Genomic DNA, 14,567 nt, shown 5'->3' on the forward strand with positions numbered 1-14,567 from the left:
ATCCGACTAGGAACCATGAGGTTGCGGGTTCGGTCCCTGCCCTTGCTCAGTGGGTTAACCATCCGCCGTTGCCGTGAGCTGTGGTGTAGGTTGCAGACGCGGCTTGGATCCCGCGTTGCTGTGGCTCTGGCGTAGGCTGGTGGCTGCAGCTCCGATTCAACCCCTAGCCTGGGAACCTCCATATGCCGCAGGAGCGGCCCAAGAAATGGCAAAAAGACAAAAAAAGGAAAAAACAGCTGAACTGGAGATGAATACATGAGGATCTGTGGAAAATGGATCTATAGGTATGGAGATGTCACCCAAAGAGAGTGGGGCAAAATTAAGGGGAGTGTACTCTGAGGAATTCAGATATCTTAGGAATCGGGAAAGGACAGAGAAGCAGGAGAACAACATCAAAAAATACCTATGAATAAGTTTAACAAAAGATGTACAAGACATCTTTTAGTGTAAAAGACTCATACAGTAAAAACTATAAAATACTACTGAAAGAATTAAAGGGAAATCTAAATAAAAGGAAAGACATTCCTTGTTCATTAATCAGAAGACTTAATACTGTTAAATTAGCAATACTTCCCAAATTGATCTATAGATTCAATGTAATCCTTATCAAAATCCTAGTTGGCAATACCAAAGGCACAATCCATGAAAGAAAAAAATGGAAAAGCTGGACTTCACTAAAATTTGAAACTTCTGCTCTGCAAAAGACACTGTCAGGAGAATAAGCAGACAAACCACTTGCAGGGAGAAAACACCTGAATCTGATAAAGGATTGCTATTTAAAAGATACAAATAACTCCTAAAAACTCAACAGTAAGGAAATGAATGACTCAATTTAAAAATTAGCAAAAGACACAAAAAGATTATTTTATTCAAGATGACATACAAGTGGCAAATAAAGCATATAAAAAAATTCAGCACAAAGTCATTAGGGAATTGCAAATTAAAACAAGATACAATAAACATCTATTAGAATGGTGAATATTCAAACACTGACACAACCAAATGCTGTCAAGGATGTGGAGCAACAGGAACTCTCACTCACTGCTGGTGGGAATGCAAAATTCTTTGACTTTGGAAGACAGTCTGGCCATTTTCTTACAAAAGTAAACATACTCTGGGAAAGTTCCCGTGTGGTAGGCACAGAGGGTTAAGGATCCCATGTTGCCACAGCTGTGGTGCAGGTCACAACTGCAACATAGGTTCAATCCCGAGCTTGGGAACTTCCACATGCCGTGGGTGTGGCAAAAAAAAAATAATAATAAGTAAACATCCTCTTAGCAGATAATCCAACAATTAAGCTTCTTGGTATTTAGTCAAATGAGCTGAGAATTTATGTCCAAACAAAAACCTACCTGCACAAAGTTGAGCTCCCGTCGTGGTTCACCAGTTAACAAACCTGACTAGTATCCATGAGGATGTGGGTTCGATCCCTGGCCTCACTCAGTGGGTTAAGGATGAGGTGTTGCCGTGAGCTCTGGTGTAGGTCAAAGATGAGGCTCAGATCCCAAGTTGCTGTGGCTGTGGTGTAGGCCGGCAGCTACTGCTCTGATTCAGCCCCTAGCCTGGGTACCATCACATGCTGCGAGTGTGGCCCTAAAAAAAACAAAACAAAACAAAAAACAGAAAAAACCCTGCAAATGGACGTTGGTAGCAGCTTTATTATTTTTTTGCTAAAACTTGGAAGCATTCAAGATGTCCCTCAATCAAACTAGCAAGCAAACTATGGTACATTCATAAGTTGGATACAACGAAATAAGCTATCAAACCACAAAAGAGACACACAGGAACCATAAATGCATATTGCTAAGTGAAAGAAGCCAGCCTGGAAAGGCTGCATACTGTATAATCCCAACTATAAAACATATTAGAAACAGCAAAACTACAGAAACAGTAAACTAGATTAGTGGTTGCCAGGGGCTTGAGGGGCAAGGGGTGAGCGAGTAGAGGAGGGGAGGCCATGTGGAAGCAAAGGGGATTTTTAGGGCAACAAAACAATTCCATACTACACTGCAATGGCAGATATAAGACATGCATTTGTCAACCCCATGGAACTGTCCAACACAAAGCATGAACCCAAACATAAACTGTGGACTTTAGTTAATAATAGTATGTCAATATCAGTTTATCAATTTAACAAATGTACTAACTAATGCAAGATATTAATAGTAGGGGAGACAATGGGTGAGTGTAGTGGAAAGGGTTACAAGGGATCTCTCTGAACTTTCCGCTCATTTTTACTGTACCAAAAACTATGCCAATAAATAAAACCACATACACACACATATGCATTTATATATATAAATTATATATATATATAAATCCTAGCTGGTCTTATTGCAGAAACTGACAAGCCAATTCTAAAATTTATATGCTGGAGTTCCCGTCGTGGCGCAGTGGTTAACGAATCCGACTAGGAACCATGAGGTTGCGGGTTCGGTCCCTGCCCTTGCTCAGTGGGTTAACGATCCGCCGTTGCCGTGAGCTGTGGTGTAGGTTGCAGACGCGGCTCGGATCCAGCGTTGCTGTGGCTCTGGTGTAGGCTGGTGGCTGCAGCTCCGATTCAACCCCTAGCCTGGGAACCTCCATATGCTGCGGGAGCGGCCCAAGAAATAGCAAAAAAAATAAAAAAATAAAAATAAATAAAAAAATAAAATTTATATGCTAAGCTCCCTTTGTGATACAGCAGAAAAGAATCTGACTAGTATCCATGAGGATTCGGGTTCAATCCCTGGCCTCGTTCAGTGGGTGGGGGATCCTGAGTTGCCATGAACTGAGGTGTATGTCACAGACGCAGCTCAGATCCCACATTGCTGTGGCTGTGGTGTAGGCCAGCAGCTGCAGCTCTGATTAGACCCCTAGCCTGGGAACTTCCATATGCCGAGAGTGCAGCCCTAAGAAGCAATAAAATAGAATAGAATAAAATAAAATAAAACAGAATAGAATAGAATAAAATAAAATAAAATTCATATGGTAACACAAGGGCCTAAAGTAGTAAAAACAAATCTTGAAACAGAATAAAATTAGAAAATTCAAAATTGGACAGCCACATGTAAATCAATGAAAGCTGGAATGCACCCTCACACCATGCACAAAAATAAACTCAAAATAGCTTAAAGACTTTTTACTTAAGACAAGACACCATCAAATTCCTAGAAGAGAACATAGGCAAAATATTCTTTGACATCAACCTTACAAATGTTTTCTTACATCAGTCTCCCAAGGCAACAGAAATAAAAGCAAAAATAACCAATGGGACCCAATCAAACTAACAAGCTTTTGCACAGCAAAGGAAACCATTAAAAAACCCAAAAAGACAACCAAGGAATGGGAGAAAATAGTTTCAAATGATGCAACTAACAAGGGCTTAATCTCTAAAATACACAAACAACTTATACAACTCAATAGCAAAAAAGCCAACAACCCAATTGAAAAATGGGCAAAAGACCGGAATAGACAGTTCTCCAAAGAAGATATACAGATGGCCAAGAAGCACATGAAAAAATGCTCAACATCCCTGATTATTAGAGAAATGCAAATCAAAACTACTGTGAGGAACCACCTCATACCAGTCAGAATGGCCATCATTAATAAGTCCACAAATAACAAATGCTGGAGAGGGTGTGGAGAAAAGGGAACCCTCCTGCACTGCTGGTGGGAATGTAAACTGGTACAACCACTATGGAAAACAGTATCGAGGTACCTCAGAAAACTACATACAGAACTACCTATGACTCAGCAATCCCACTCTTGGGCATATATCCAGACAAAACTTTCCTTGAAAAAGACATATGCACCCATATGTTCATTGCAGCACTATTTACGATAGCCAAGACATGGAAACAACCTAAATGTCCATCAACAGATGAATGGATTAAAAAGATGTGGTATATGGAATTTCCGTCATGACACAGCAGAAACGAATCCAACTAGGAATCATGAGGTTGTGAGTTTGATCCTTGGCCTTGATCAGTGGGTTGATCTGGCAGTGCCGTGAGCTGTGGTGTAGGTCGAAGATGTGGCTCGGATCCCGCATTGCTGTGGCTGTGGCGTGGGCCAGCAGCTGTAGGTATGATTCAACCCCTAGCCTGGGAACCTCCATATGCCATGGGTACAGCCCTAAAAGAAAGAAAGAAAAAAAAAAAAAGGATGTGGTATATAAACACAATGGAATATTACTCAGCCATAAAAAAGAACAAAATAATGCCATTTGCAGCAACATGGATGGAACTAGAGACTCTCATACTAAGTGAAGTAAGTCAGAAAGAGAAAGACAAATACCATATGACATCACTTATACTGGAATCTAATATAAGGCACAAACAAAGCTTTCCACAGAAAGAAAACTCATGGCCAAGGAGAACAGACTTGTGGTTGCCAAGGGGGAGGAGTGGAATGGACTGGGAATTTGGGGTTAATAGATGCAAACTATTGCCTTTGGAATGGATAAGCAATGAGATCCTACAGTAAAGCACTAGGAACTGTATCTAGTCACTTATGATGGGGCATGATGGAGGATGATAATGTGAGAAAAAGAAGGTATATATGTATGTGTGACTGGGTCACTTTGCTGTACCGTAGAAAAATGACAGAACACTGTAAACCAACTATAATGGAAAAAATAAGAATCATTTAGGATAAAAAAAAGAAAATTCATACTTCCTGATTGTAAAATATGCCACAAAGCTACAGTAATCAAGATAGAAAGCATAAAGATAGAAATACAGCTCGGTGGAATACAGCTGAGAGTCGAGAAATAAATTTTTACATTTATGGTCAAATATAATTTTCAACAAGGATCCCAACATAATGCAATAGAGAAAAAATAATTTCTTCAACAAATGGTGCTGAGACAACTGGATATCCATACACAAAAGAATAAGGTCAGACCCCTACCTTGTACCATACATAAAAATCAACTCAAAATAAATCACAGACCTAAATATAAGAGCTAAAACTATAAAATTCTTAGAAGAAAATACACAAGCAGATATTATAAGCTTGAGTTAAGCAATGGTTTCTTAGCTAGAACACCAAATGCACAAGCAACAAATAAATGTTAGACTCCATTAATATTAAAAACTTTTGTGTTGCAAATAATATCATTAAGAAGTGAAAAGACAACCCATAGGGTGAGAGAAATTATTTGCAAGTCATATATCTGATAAGGCACTCAAACCCAGAATTTATAAAACAACTCTTATAACCCAACAATAAAAGAAAAGTCAGTCAATTAAAAAATGGGCATTGCTTCTAAATGGACATTGCTCCAAAGAAGACACATGAATAGCCAAGAAGCACATGAAAAGATGCTCAATAGCATTAGTCATTACAGAAATGCAAAACAAAACCACTTTACACCAAGATACCTATAAGAAAAAAGACAGATAATAACAAGTGCTGGTGAGGATGCAGAGAAATTAGAATTCACACACAAGGTGGTAAGAATGTATGCAGCCCTTACCTTTACCAAGCAAGGTTTTTTAGATAAATTCTAATTTTAACCATTTAAATTAAATGGAAATTGTAGACTTGTAGAGTCAAAAAATAATTTGAGATTTAAGTGGATTTCCACTTAAATATGAATATAGCAATTGTTAGGAGATGTTCTAATAATGAATAATGAAGTTACATTAAAACAACATGGGAACAGGCACTGATTCCCCTCTGACCACAGTACAAAGTTGGACTTCAATAAAGACTACAAAATTTTCGGCCAGCACAAGCCTAAGCAGATATGCCATGTAAAACTGCATGACATTAAAGAATTATTGGTATTTTAAAAAATTGCTAATAGCTATGTTTTAAAGAGTTCTTTTTTCTTTCTTTCACTTTTTTAGGGTCACAACCAGTGCATATGGAGGTTCCCAGGCTAGGGGTCAAACCGGAGCCGGCCTACACCAGATGCACAGCAATGCAGGATCCCAGCTGTGTCTGCAAGCTGCACCACAGCTCACAGCAACACCAGATCCTTAACCCACTGAGCAAGGCCAGGGATTGAACCTGCATCCTCATGGATACTAGTCAGGTTCATTACTGCTGAGCCACAACAGGAACTCCAAAAGTTCTATCTTTAAGAGATAGACTTTGGAATTATGATAAAATAATATCAGGGATTTAATGTGCTTGTAACTAAACAGAGCTGGAGTGGACAGTGGAGGGGAATACAGGTGAAACAAGGGGAGCCCTGAGTTAATGGTTGCTATAAGTGCTGATTGTTACTGCTGTTCACTACAGTCTTCTCTCTCTTCTATTTACGCTTAGAATCATCCACGGTAAAAAAATAAAAACAAAAACAAGAAACAACCAACTTCTCTAGTTAAATCTTTTTGTAAAATGCAAAGTGAGAGTACAGAGTATGAGATGGTGGTAACCACACTCACACAAAGGCCAGGATTCCCAGATTTTTAACTATCAGTGAGGACCAAAACATCATAAAGCAGCACAAAATGCCTCTCATCTATAGAAATCATGATCACTTCTAGTACATACACACAAATGCTTTCATGTCAGGATTACAGCCCAGAGCTAGCTGAGTCACACTTTATACACAATTCTAGTATGTGTGGCTACTGAATTTCTTAGCCAACAGCTAGAAGGGAGGCTAACAAATACAGACACACAAAAGACACAAGACTGCCAACGGTCTAAACAAGAGGAGAAAGGGGAGAACAGCTACAAAAGACATGACGTTCACCACTAATTAACACAACTTTATGGACAATAATAACCAGTATGTGCGGTAAAAACGCCAAAGGCTTCAAGGGTCAAACAGAGGCCACGCTCCACAGCCACTTACTAGCTTCATGAACTAAGCCAATGACTTAAACTCGCTTTTCTCTTCACACAGGCTTGCCTTGACAGCTGAGAAATCACTGTCAAGTATCTTGGAAGCAGAGTCTCCAATGACTGCAATCTTGAGAAACCCTGACCCAGAACCACCCAGCTCAGCTGCTCCCAGGCTCCCAACTCTCAGAAACTGTGTCAATAATAAATGTTTGCTGCATTAAGTTGCTCGGTTTGGAGTAGCTTGTTACACAGAACAGACAGCTGGTACATTATATTTGGGTAGTTTGTCTGTGATCTGACAAGCTAAATTTTTTTTCTAAATAGAGTGAGACTCTTTGCTATATAAGGTAGATTATACAAGGAAACCCTTTAATTCATCTGAACAGATGCTCATCACCTTGTAACGGCATGTTTACAAAGCTTAATATTATTTTCAGTACTGAACTTCCTGAGTCTGACCTTGCTTGTATGCAGAATTCTGGGGACAAAACCCAGACCATTGTGTCATGGCTCATCACCTCAGGCCCTGACCTACTATTCACCCTTACACTGTATTCTACAGACACTGTCTATCTGTATATATGCACTTTGTATCTGCTCTACAATATACCTGATTTGCTGTTGGTTGTGGTGGGTTTTTTTTTTTTGTTGTTGTTGTTGTTGTTTTTGTCTTTCTAGGGCTGCGCCCATGACACATGGAAGTTACCAGGCTAGTGGTTTAATCGGAGCTGTAGTTTCCAGCCTACACCACAGCTCACAGCAACACCAGATCCTTAACCCACTAAGCGAGGCCAGGGATTGACTAGTCCTAGTGGATACTAGTCAGGTTCCTTACCACTGAGCCACAGAGAGAACTCTGATATACTTTAACAGTAGTAAAAAAGTAGTCTTAGTCCTACCTGTATAAGGCATTTGCTCACATCACTAGCACAGAGTGCTTTGTTACAACTCAGTGACACAGGGACCCATGTCAGGAATACCAGGATGACCAGGGTAAGCATAACAACAGAGAGTGACTTCATGTTTCTTCAGAGACACTCAGTAACTCCCAGGAAGCTGAACAAACAAACAAAAAGAAAAAAAAAACAACCTTTAGTTCAAAGGCAAGGGCAAAACAAATAAACCAAGACCCACTGTTTGTTAAAAGGCAAAAGTGACTGTTTAAAAATTATTCTCAATGAAAGATGAAAGAATCAAAAAAAGCTACAATTTTATACAGTAATATCTTGTTAACCATCTTCAAAAATACAGGCTTCTGAAATTCCTCAGACTACTCAGAAATGGTGACTGAAAGTTAAAGTGAATGTGTGTGTATATATACATGTTAAGCAAATAACTAGTTTCTTACCAAACTGCTACTATTCAGCTTTGATTTCAGGCCCATGATTCAACTTTAAGCCAGTAAAGACAATACTATTAATACTGTATTATAATTTTAAAACATTTTACAATATTTTAATTTTTAGAATTAAAACAAAATTTTAAAATCCAAATTATTCCAGTGTTTTATTACTCTCTCATTTTGCCTATTAATTAAGCCAGAGTAAAGCAGCTCAGTGGGAGTAGTGAATAAAAGAAGGAAGAGTAAACTTAACTGCATTAAGGACACTAATTTATTAAAATGTGAAGATATTCTTTTAATTCTAGTTACTGAAGAACATATTAAAGTCCAAAAAGAAAAAAAAAAAGACCAGCATAAATTCTGACAGTGGATAAACAACCCACGTGGTCATTACACTTTAAAGGAAAAGCTGTAACTTCTTGGGGTTTAAAGCGCACCCCCAAAATAGAATCAATTAAATAAATTACTGAAGTAGGACGGATAAAGGTGCTTTTGCGGGCCTTTATGGTTACTGTAAACCTTTATTCTAGTATCAGGGAGCACAGCCAGGCAAAGGCAACGAGAAGGGGAGGAGAACCCAGGGCTTTGTCCAGGACTCGGCTTCGCGAGGCGGGGAGCCCCCGGCCCCAGGACCGTTAGGCGCCCCCTTGGCTTCGCGTAACGCTGGGGGGCCGGGGGCCGCAAGCGGAGTCCAGGCTGCGGAGGAAGGCATTTAAGCATTTTCCAGAACCGTTCCCTTCCCACGGCCACTAAAAGGGGATTATTTTCCCCTCCCAAGGTCTTCTTCATCCCACTCCCCGAAGTTCCCCGAACAGGTATTCAAGGAAACGCGGCGCGGGCGCAGCAGGTAACGCAGCCTTCAAGGGGGAACAAAGCGCCGGCTCCGCATCCGCGACCGGCGCTGACAGGAGGACGCCCGCTCCGCGCCGTTCCCCGCGGACGCGGCCCAGGCCGCGCGGGCCCTTCCTCCCGGCCCCCGCGGTCTGCGCGGCCTCCGAACCCCGAGCCCTGCGCCCGCCCGCCCGCTCACCGTGCGCCGCGGCACCGCGAGGCCGCCTGGCCCTAGTCCCCGGCGTGTCGCCGCGGGCTGTGGAGGCAGGCAGGCCGCGCCTCCACGCCGTCCTCCGCGCAGCGCCCGCGAGCCTCGGCGCTGAGAGACACAGACACCGGCCCGCCGCCGCCCCGCCTGTGCCCAGGCCCGCTTCCCTCTACCTCCTCCCTCCCGCTGCCGCCAGCTCCCGCCAGGAGGCGTCTCTCACTCCCCCGGCGCTCCGGACTGCGCAGCCTGGCCCGCCCCTGCCTGGCCCGCCCCTGCCTGGCCCGCCCCTGCCTGGCCCGCCCCTGCCTGGCCCGCCCCTGCCTGGCCCGCCCCTGCCTGGCCCGCCCCTGCCTGGCCCGCCCCTGCCTGGCCCGCCCCTGCCTGGCCCGCCCCTGCCTGGCCCGCCCCTGCCTGGCCCGCCCCTGCTTGGTCCGCCTCGCCCCGGCCCTACAGGCTCCGCCCCCTCCGGCTCCGCCACGCCCCTGCCTTCTCCTTCTCGCCTCGCCTGGGCCTGCTCCGCCACGCCACACCCCCACCAGCTCCGCCACGCCCCCGCCCCGCCTGTTCCGCCACGCTCCTCCCTGCCCGCGCGCCCTAAGGCCCCGTGGCCCCACCCCCGACTTTGGCCACGCTCCCACCCGCCCCGACAAGATGCCTCGCCACGCCCTCGACCCCCAGCCCCGTCCGAGGTCACTCCCACGACAGCCACACCCCGCCCCAGACACAGCTCCCCGGCGCCCAAGAGCGCTTTCCCGCCTCCTTCCACGCCCGCATCTCTTGCGCCTTCCAGCCGGCCTCGGCTCCTGCAGACCCTTCGGTCTAGCCCTCTTCGGACTCACTTTATCCTGGTCATAAGAGCTGGGTCCTCACAGGAACCCTGAGAAGGAGCTGGACTTGGCTGGGTTATGGGGATGCCAGACTGAGGCACCCAGCCGGTACCCAGTACAGCTGACACCTGAACCCCTTCACGGAGGCAGGATTTATTAAAAGCTCAGACTTCTGGGAGCTGCCTCAGACCTCCGGAATAAGGATCTCCTAGAGTAGAGCCTTCGTCCAGCAGTTCACGTAGTGGGCGCCGGCCTCAGCCCTGGAAGAGAGCAGGGGCGCGGGGGTGCTGACCCAGAAGGACACCGACCAGGGGACACCTGGGCAGGTGGCAGGAGAGGGCTGCTGGAGCATGTGTGACCGTGACTGACAGTTCGCATGTAGATAAAGGTGGTCGAGAATGGCCCTCTGTTCTTCCCCACAACCCTGGAAATTTGCTTTTTAAAGTTTCCAGAGAGATTCAGTTGGAGCCCACCGGGCTAAAATATCCAGAAGTACTTCCCTCTGGGAAATGCTGATTTAGAACTAAAGTCTTAAGCTGGTAGGATCTTAAGTGCCCACATCGCCCTTGCTTCATTGGAGGAAAACAGAAAGAATGGCAAGAGTTGACTGGCTGAGGGGGTGGATTGAATTATTGATGTTAGTCCGTTTTTGTACAGGAAGTAAATATACATTTTAAAAATCATCCCTGAAAATTATCTGAAAGAATTGAATGAACACAAATTTATCTTTAAGGGTTTTATTCTTGGTATTGCTTACTGATTAAATGAATTATGATACCCCATGCAATGGGCTAAACCAGCTATTAAAAAATAATATGGTGGATCAGATGTTCTCAAATTTTTTAGTCTCAAGACCCCTTCACACTCAATTATTAATCAGGGCTCCAAAGAGGTTTTGTTTACATATGCCACATCTCAGAGTTTTGAAATTAAAACTGAGAAATTTAAGAAATATTTATTCATTATTTCATTTAAAAATAATAGACTCTGCTATATGGTAATATGAATACATAGTTTATGAAAAATAAGTATGTATCTCCCAAAACAAAAAAAGTGACAAAAGTGGTATTGTTTTACGTCGGTTTATTTAATGTCAAATAGTAGAAGGCAAGTGGATTTTCATTCAGACTGTTGCAATATTGTATATTATGTACCCTCTAAAAAACTATATTGTGAGAGGAGAATGGAAAGGCAAATTATTTATTAGAATCAAAATAAGAGTAGTTTTGAGCGCATGGAAAGATATTCCTAATATATCAACATCTTAAAGTAGTATATGTATTTTTCGAATGATTAATATTAAAAACTGTGGGAGTTCCCGTTGTGGCTCAGCAGTAACAAACCCGGCTAGTATCCATGAGGACACAGGTTCAATCCCTGGCCTTGCTCAATGGGTTAAAGATCCGGCATTGCCATGAGCTGTGGTGTAGGTTGCAGACGTGGCTCTGATCTGGCATTGCTGTGGCTATAGCGTGGGCCAGCAGCTGTTGTTCTGATCAAAACCCTAGCCTGGAAACTTCCATATGCTGAGCATGTGGCCCTAAAAAGATGAAAAGAAAGAAAGAAAATTAAAAACTGTGAATACTGTTATTTTAAAACGCCTGGAGAGAGAACCATGGGGTATAAAGTGTGGTTATCTCTTGTTGAGATTATGAGTGATTTTTTGTCATTGATGATTTTCTTTGCATGTGTCTGCATTTTCTTTTTTCTTTTTACTGCCACACATGCAGCACACGGAAGTTCCTGGATAGGGGTTGAATCAGGACTGCAGCTGCCAGTCTATGTCACAGCCAGAGCACCAGAGCTGAGCTGAATCTTGTGGCAATGCCGGATGCGTAATGCGCTGAGGCCAGTGACTGAACCCTCGTGCTTACCAACGCTATGTCAGGTTCTTAACCTTCTAAGCAACAGTGGGATCTCCCACCTGTTCTTATATATTTGCCTGTGATACTTTGGTAATAAGAAGAAAAAACTTTATTTAAAGATCCTCTCTTTAGGGAGTTCCTGCCTTAGTGCAATAGGTTAAGAATCCAGCTCAGCAGAAAGGAATCTGACTAGGATCCTTGAGGATTCAGGTTCGATCCCCTGGCCTCGCTCAGTGGGTTAAGGCTCTGGCGTTGCCCTGAGCTGTGGTGTAGGTTGCAGATGAAGCTCAGATCTGGTGTTGCTATGGCTGTGGCGTAGGCCGGCAGCTACAGCTCCCATTGGACCCCTAGCCTGGGAACCTCCATATGTCATGGGTGCAGCCCTAAAAAACAAAACAAAACAAAAAAGAATCCAACCACAGAAGCTTGGGTGGCTATGGAGATGTGGATTTGATACCTAGCCTGGCACAGTGGGTTAAAGGATCCAATGTTTCCACAGAAGTGGTGCAGGTTGTAGCTACGGCTCAGATTAATCCCTGGCCCAGAAACCTCCATATGCCATGAGTGTGGCCATAAAACTTAAAAATAAAAAAGGTTAACAATAAAAAGATCCTCTTTTTAAAAAATTATTGCAGTATAGTTGATTTATAATATTGTGTTAATTTCTGCTGTACAGAAAAGTGTACATATATATTATCATATATATATTCTTTTTCATATCTTTGCCATTATGGTTTATCACAGAATATTTAATAGAGGTCCCTGTGCTATACATTAGGACCTTGTTGTTTCTCCATCCTATATAGAATAGTTTGCCCCTGCAAATCCCAAACTCTCAGCCTATCCCTCCTCCATCCCCCCCCCACCCTTGGCAACCACTAGTCTGTTCTCTATATAAAGATCCTCTTTGATATGCCCTAGAAGGTCAAATGCTGGCTGAGCCTCCCGGTGGACATTAAATGGTTTTGGATCTGTTTGGTAGTTTCAGAGCTGCGGGGGTGGTTTTAATGAATATTTTATTTTACCAGAAACCTTTATGATCAGTGCAATAAAGCCTCTTTGTAAGAGTTGATGAAAGGTCAAATGTCACAGATTCACATAACCTACACAGGGATAGAGATGCATCAGTGGCTGACTCCCAGCCAACCACGGTGAAGAGGAAGTGACTTGTTTTCTGTTGCTGCTAACAAATTAGCATAGATTTACTGCTGTAAAACAACACAAATTTATTATCTTAGTGTTCTGGAGAATTGACTCCTGAGTCCTAAAATGAGGCTCGATTGGAAGAGCTGTGCTCTGCTGTTCCCTTGTGGATCAGAGCGTTAAGGATCTAGTGTTGTCACTGCTGTTGTGAGGGTCCCATCCCTGGCCTAGGAACTTCCATATGCTGCAAGTGTGGCCAGAAGAAACAAACCAACCAACCCACAACAGGATAATCTCCCATCTCAAAATCTGCAATTTAATCACATCTCCAAAGTGTCTTTTTCCACGTAAAGCAGCATCCACAGGTTTTCCGGATTAGGATGTGGACATCTCTTTGGGCTGGGGGTAAGGTGAGTGTGTGAAGAGAGTTAGGGGAGGAGGCGTTATCCTGCTGTTGGATAACAAGGACTATTGCAGTGTGAACGTCTGGTCTAGAACTTACTCTTGTAGGTGGTGGTTCTACACTCTCACCTCTGGGTCTCCCTCGCTGGTGCCAGTGAGTCCCAGAAGACAGGGGCGCAGGGGAGCCCTCCAGGCTGGTCTGGGCTTCTTGTCGCTATTCCTTACAGGAGGCAAGATAGGGGGCCTGCCTGGAGGAGGCATCTAGCCTGGGACAGGAAAACTACTCTATGTCTCAGGGAACCAGCTACTGGGCAGGCTGGGGATTCTGGTTTGGAATCCACCGTCCTGTTGTTCACTCTTTCCACCCGAGTGACTCAGCTGAATGAGCTGATTTTTTACACACTTGAACTGAAGTGAGCCACAGTTTACCAGCCTCAGCCTGCTGCGAGGGAGGGACCATCAGGGAAGGAAGGCCCTGGGAGGAGAAACTGCCTTTCTCCCCACCTCCATCCTCCGTCCCCTCCTGCTTTGTTGTGGGAGTTACCCCAAAGCTCTCAGAAGACTTAGGAAAGAAAAACGGTTAATTCCCAAGGCCTCTCAACTCTTCATGGTATAAATAAAAAGAATTGTGGAAAATCTAGTGGCTATTTTTGTTTTGTTTTGTTCTATCTCAAGTTCTGAAGATCCTTGTAATTCCCTTTGCTATGAACGGTTTAAATCCATCAGACAAAAGTAACACATAGGCAGGCTTTCCTGAGCCTCAAAGCTGGGGCTGCCAAGGCCCCTCGGACCCCACCTGCGGGGAGAAAATGCTGTTTCAGCAGAAGATGTTTGCAAAGGGCTCTCAGCGGCTATTGAGGGATTTACAGATTGTTCTCAAAAGCTCCTAAAGCTTTGCAAAATCCAATATTTACTCATGGCTCACTGCTGCCTACCAAACTAAGTCCAAACTTCATAGTTTATTTATTTAAAGTATTTATTCATTTGTTTGCATTTAAGCTTTTTCTTTTCTGATGACAGAATTTTAAAATTACAGAACCTCATGAGTACCTCTGGCCCTTTTAGCCCCTAGTGATTGCCCCTAGTTTTGTGGAGAGTCTGTCTTTTTGAAGTCCCATGTATTAACATATGCTTGCAAAAAATGAAATTATGCTAAGAATACG

The 14,567-nt window shown here is 43.6% G+C and overlaps 1 protein-coding gene across 1 annotated transcript in view; it reads right to left on the bottom strand.

Annotated features, from left to right (window-relative positions):
• TWSG1 (twisted gastrulation BMP signaling modulator 1) overlaps positions 1-9,349 on the bottom strand; it is a 49,447-nt gene extending 40,098 nt beyond the window's left edge. The window contains exons 1-2 of the mRNA XM_047793712.1: positions 9,159-9,349; positions 7,686-7,842 (exon numbers count right to left, since the gene is read on the bottom strand). Coding sequence (XP_047649668.1) covers positions 7,686-7,808 — 123 coding nt within the window. The 5' untranslated portion in view covers positions 7,809-7,842; positions 9,159-9,349. The remainder of the gene's footprint in view (positions 1-7,685; positions 7,843-9,158) is intronic.
• Between the last annotated feature and the right edge of the window lie 5,218 nt (positions 9,350-14,567).

This window comes from Phacochoerus africanus, chromosome 8 (genome assembly GCF_016906955.1).
Source record: "Phacochoerus africanus isolate WHEZ1 chromosome 8, ROS_Pafr_v1, whole genome shotgun sequence".
Taxonomy (NCBI): Eukaryota; Metazoa; Chordata; class Mammalia; order Artiodactyla; family Suidae; genus Phacochoerus; species Phacochoerus africanus.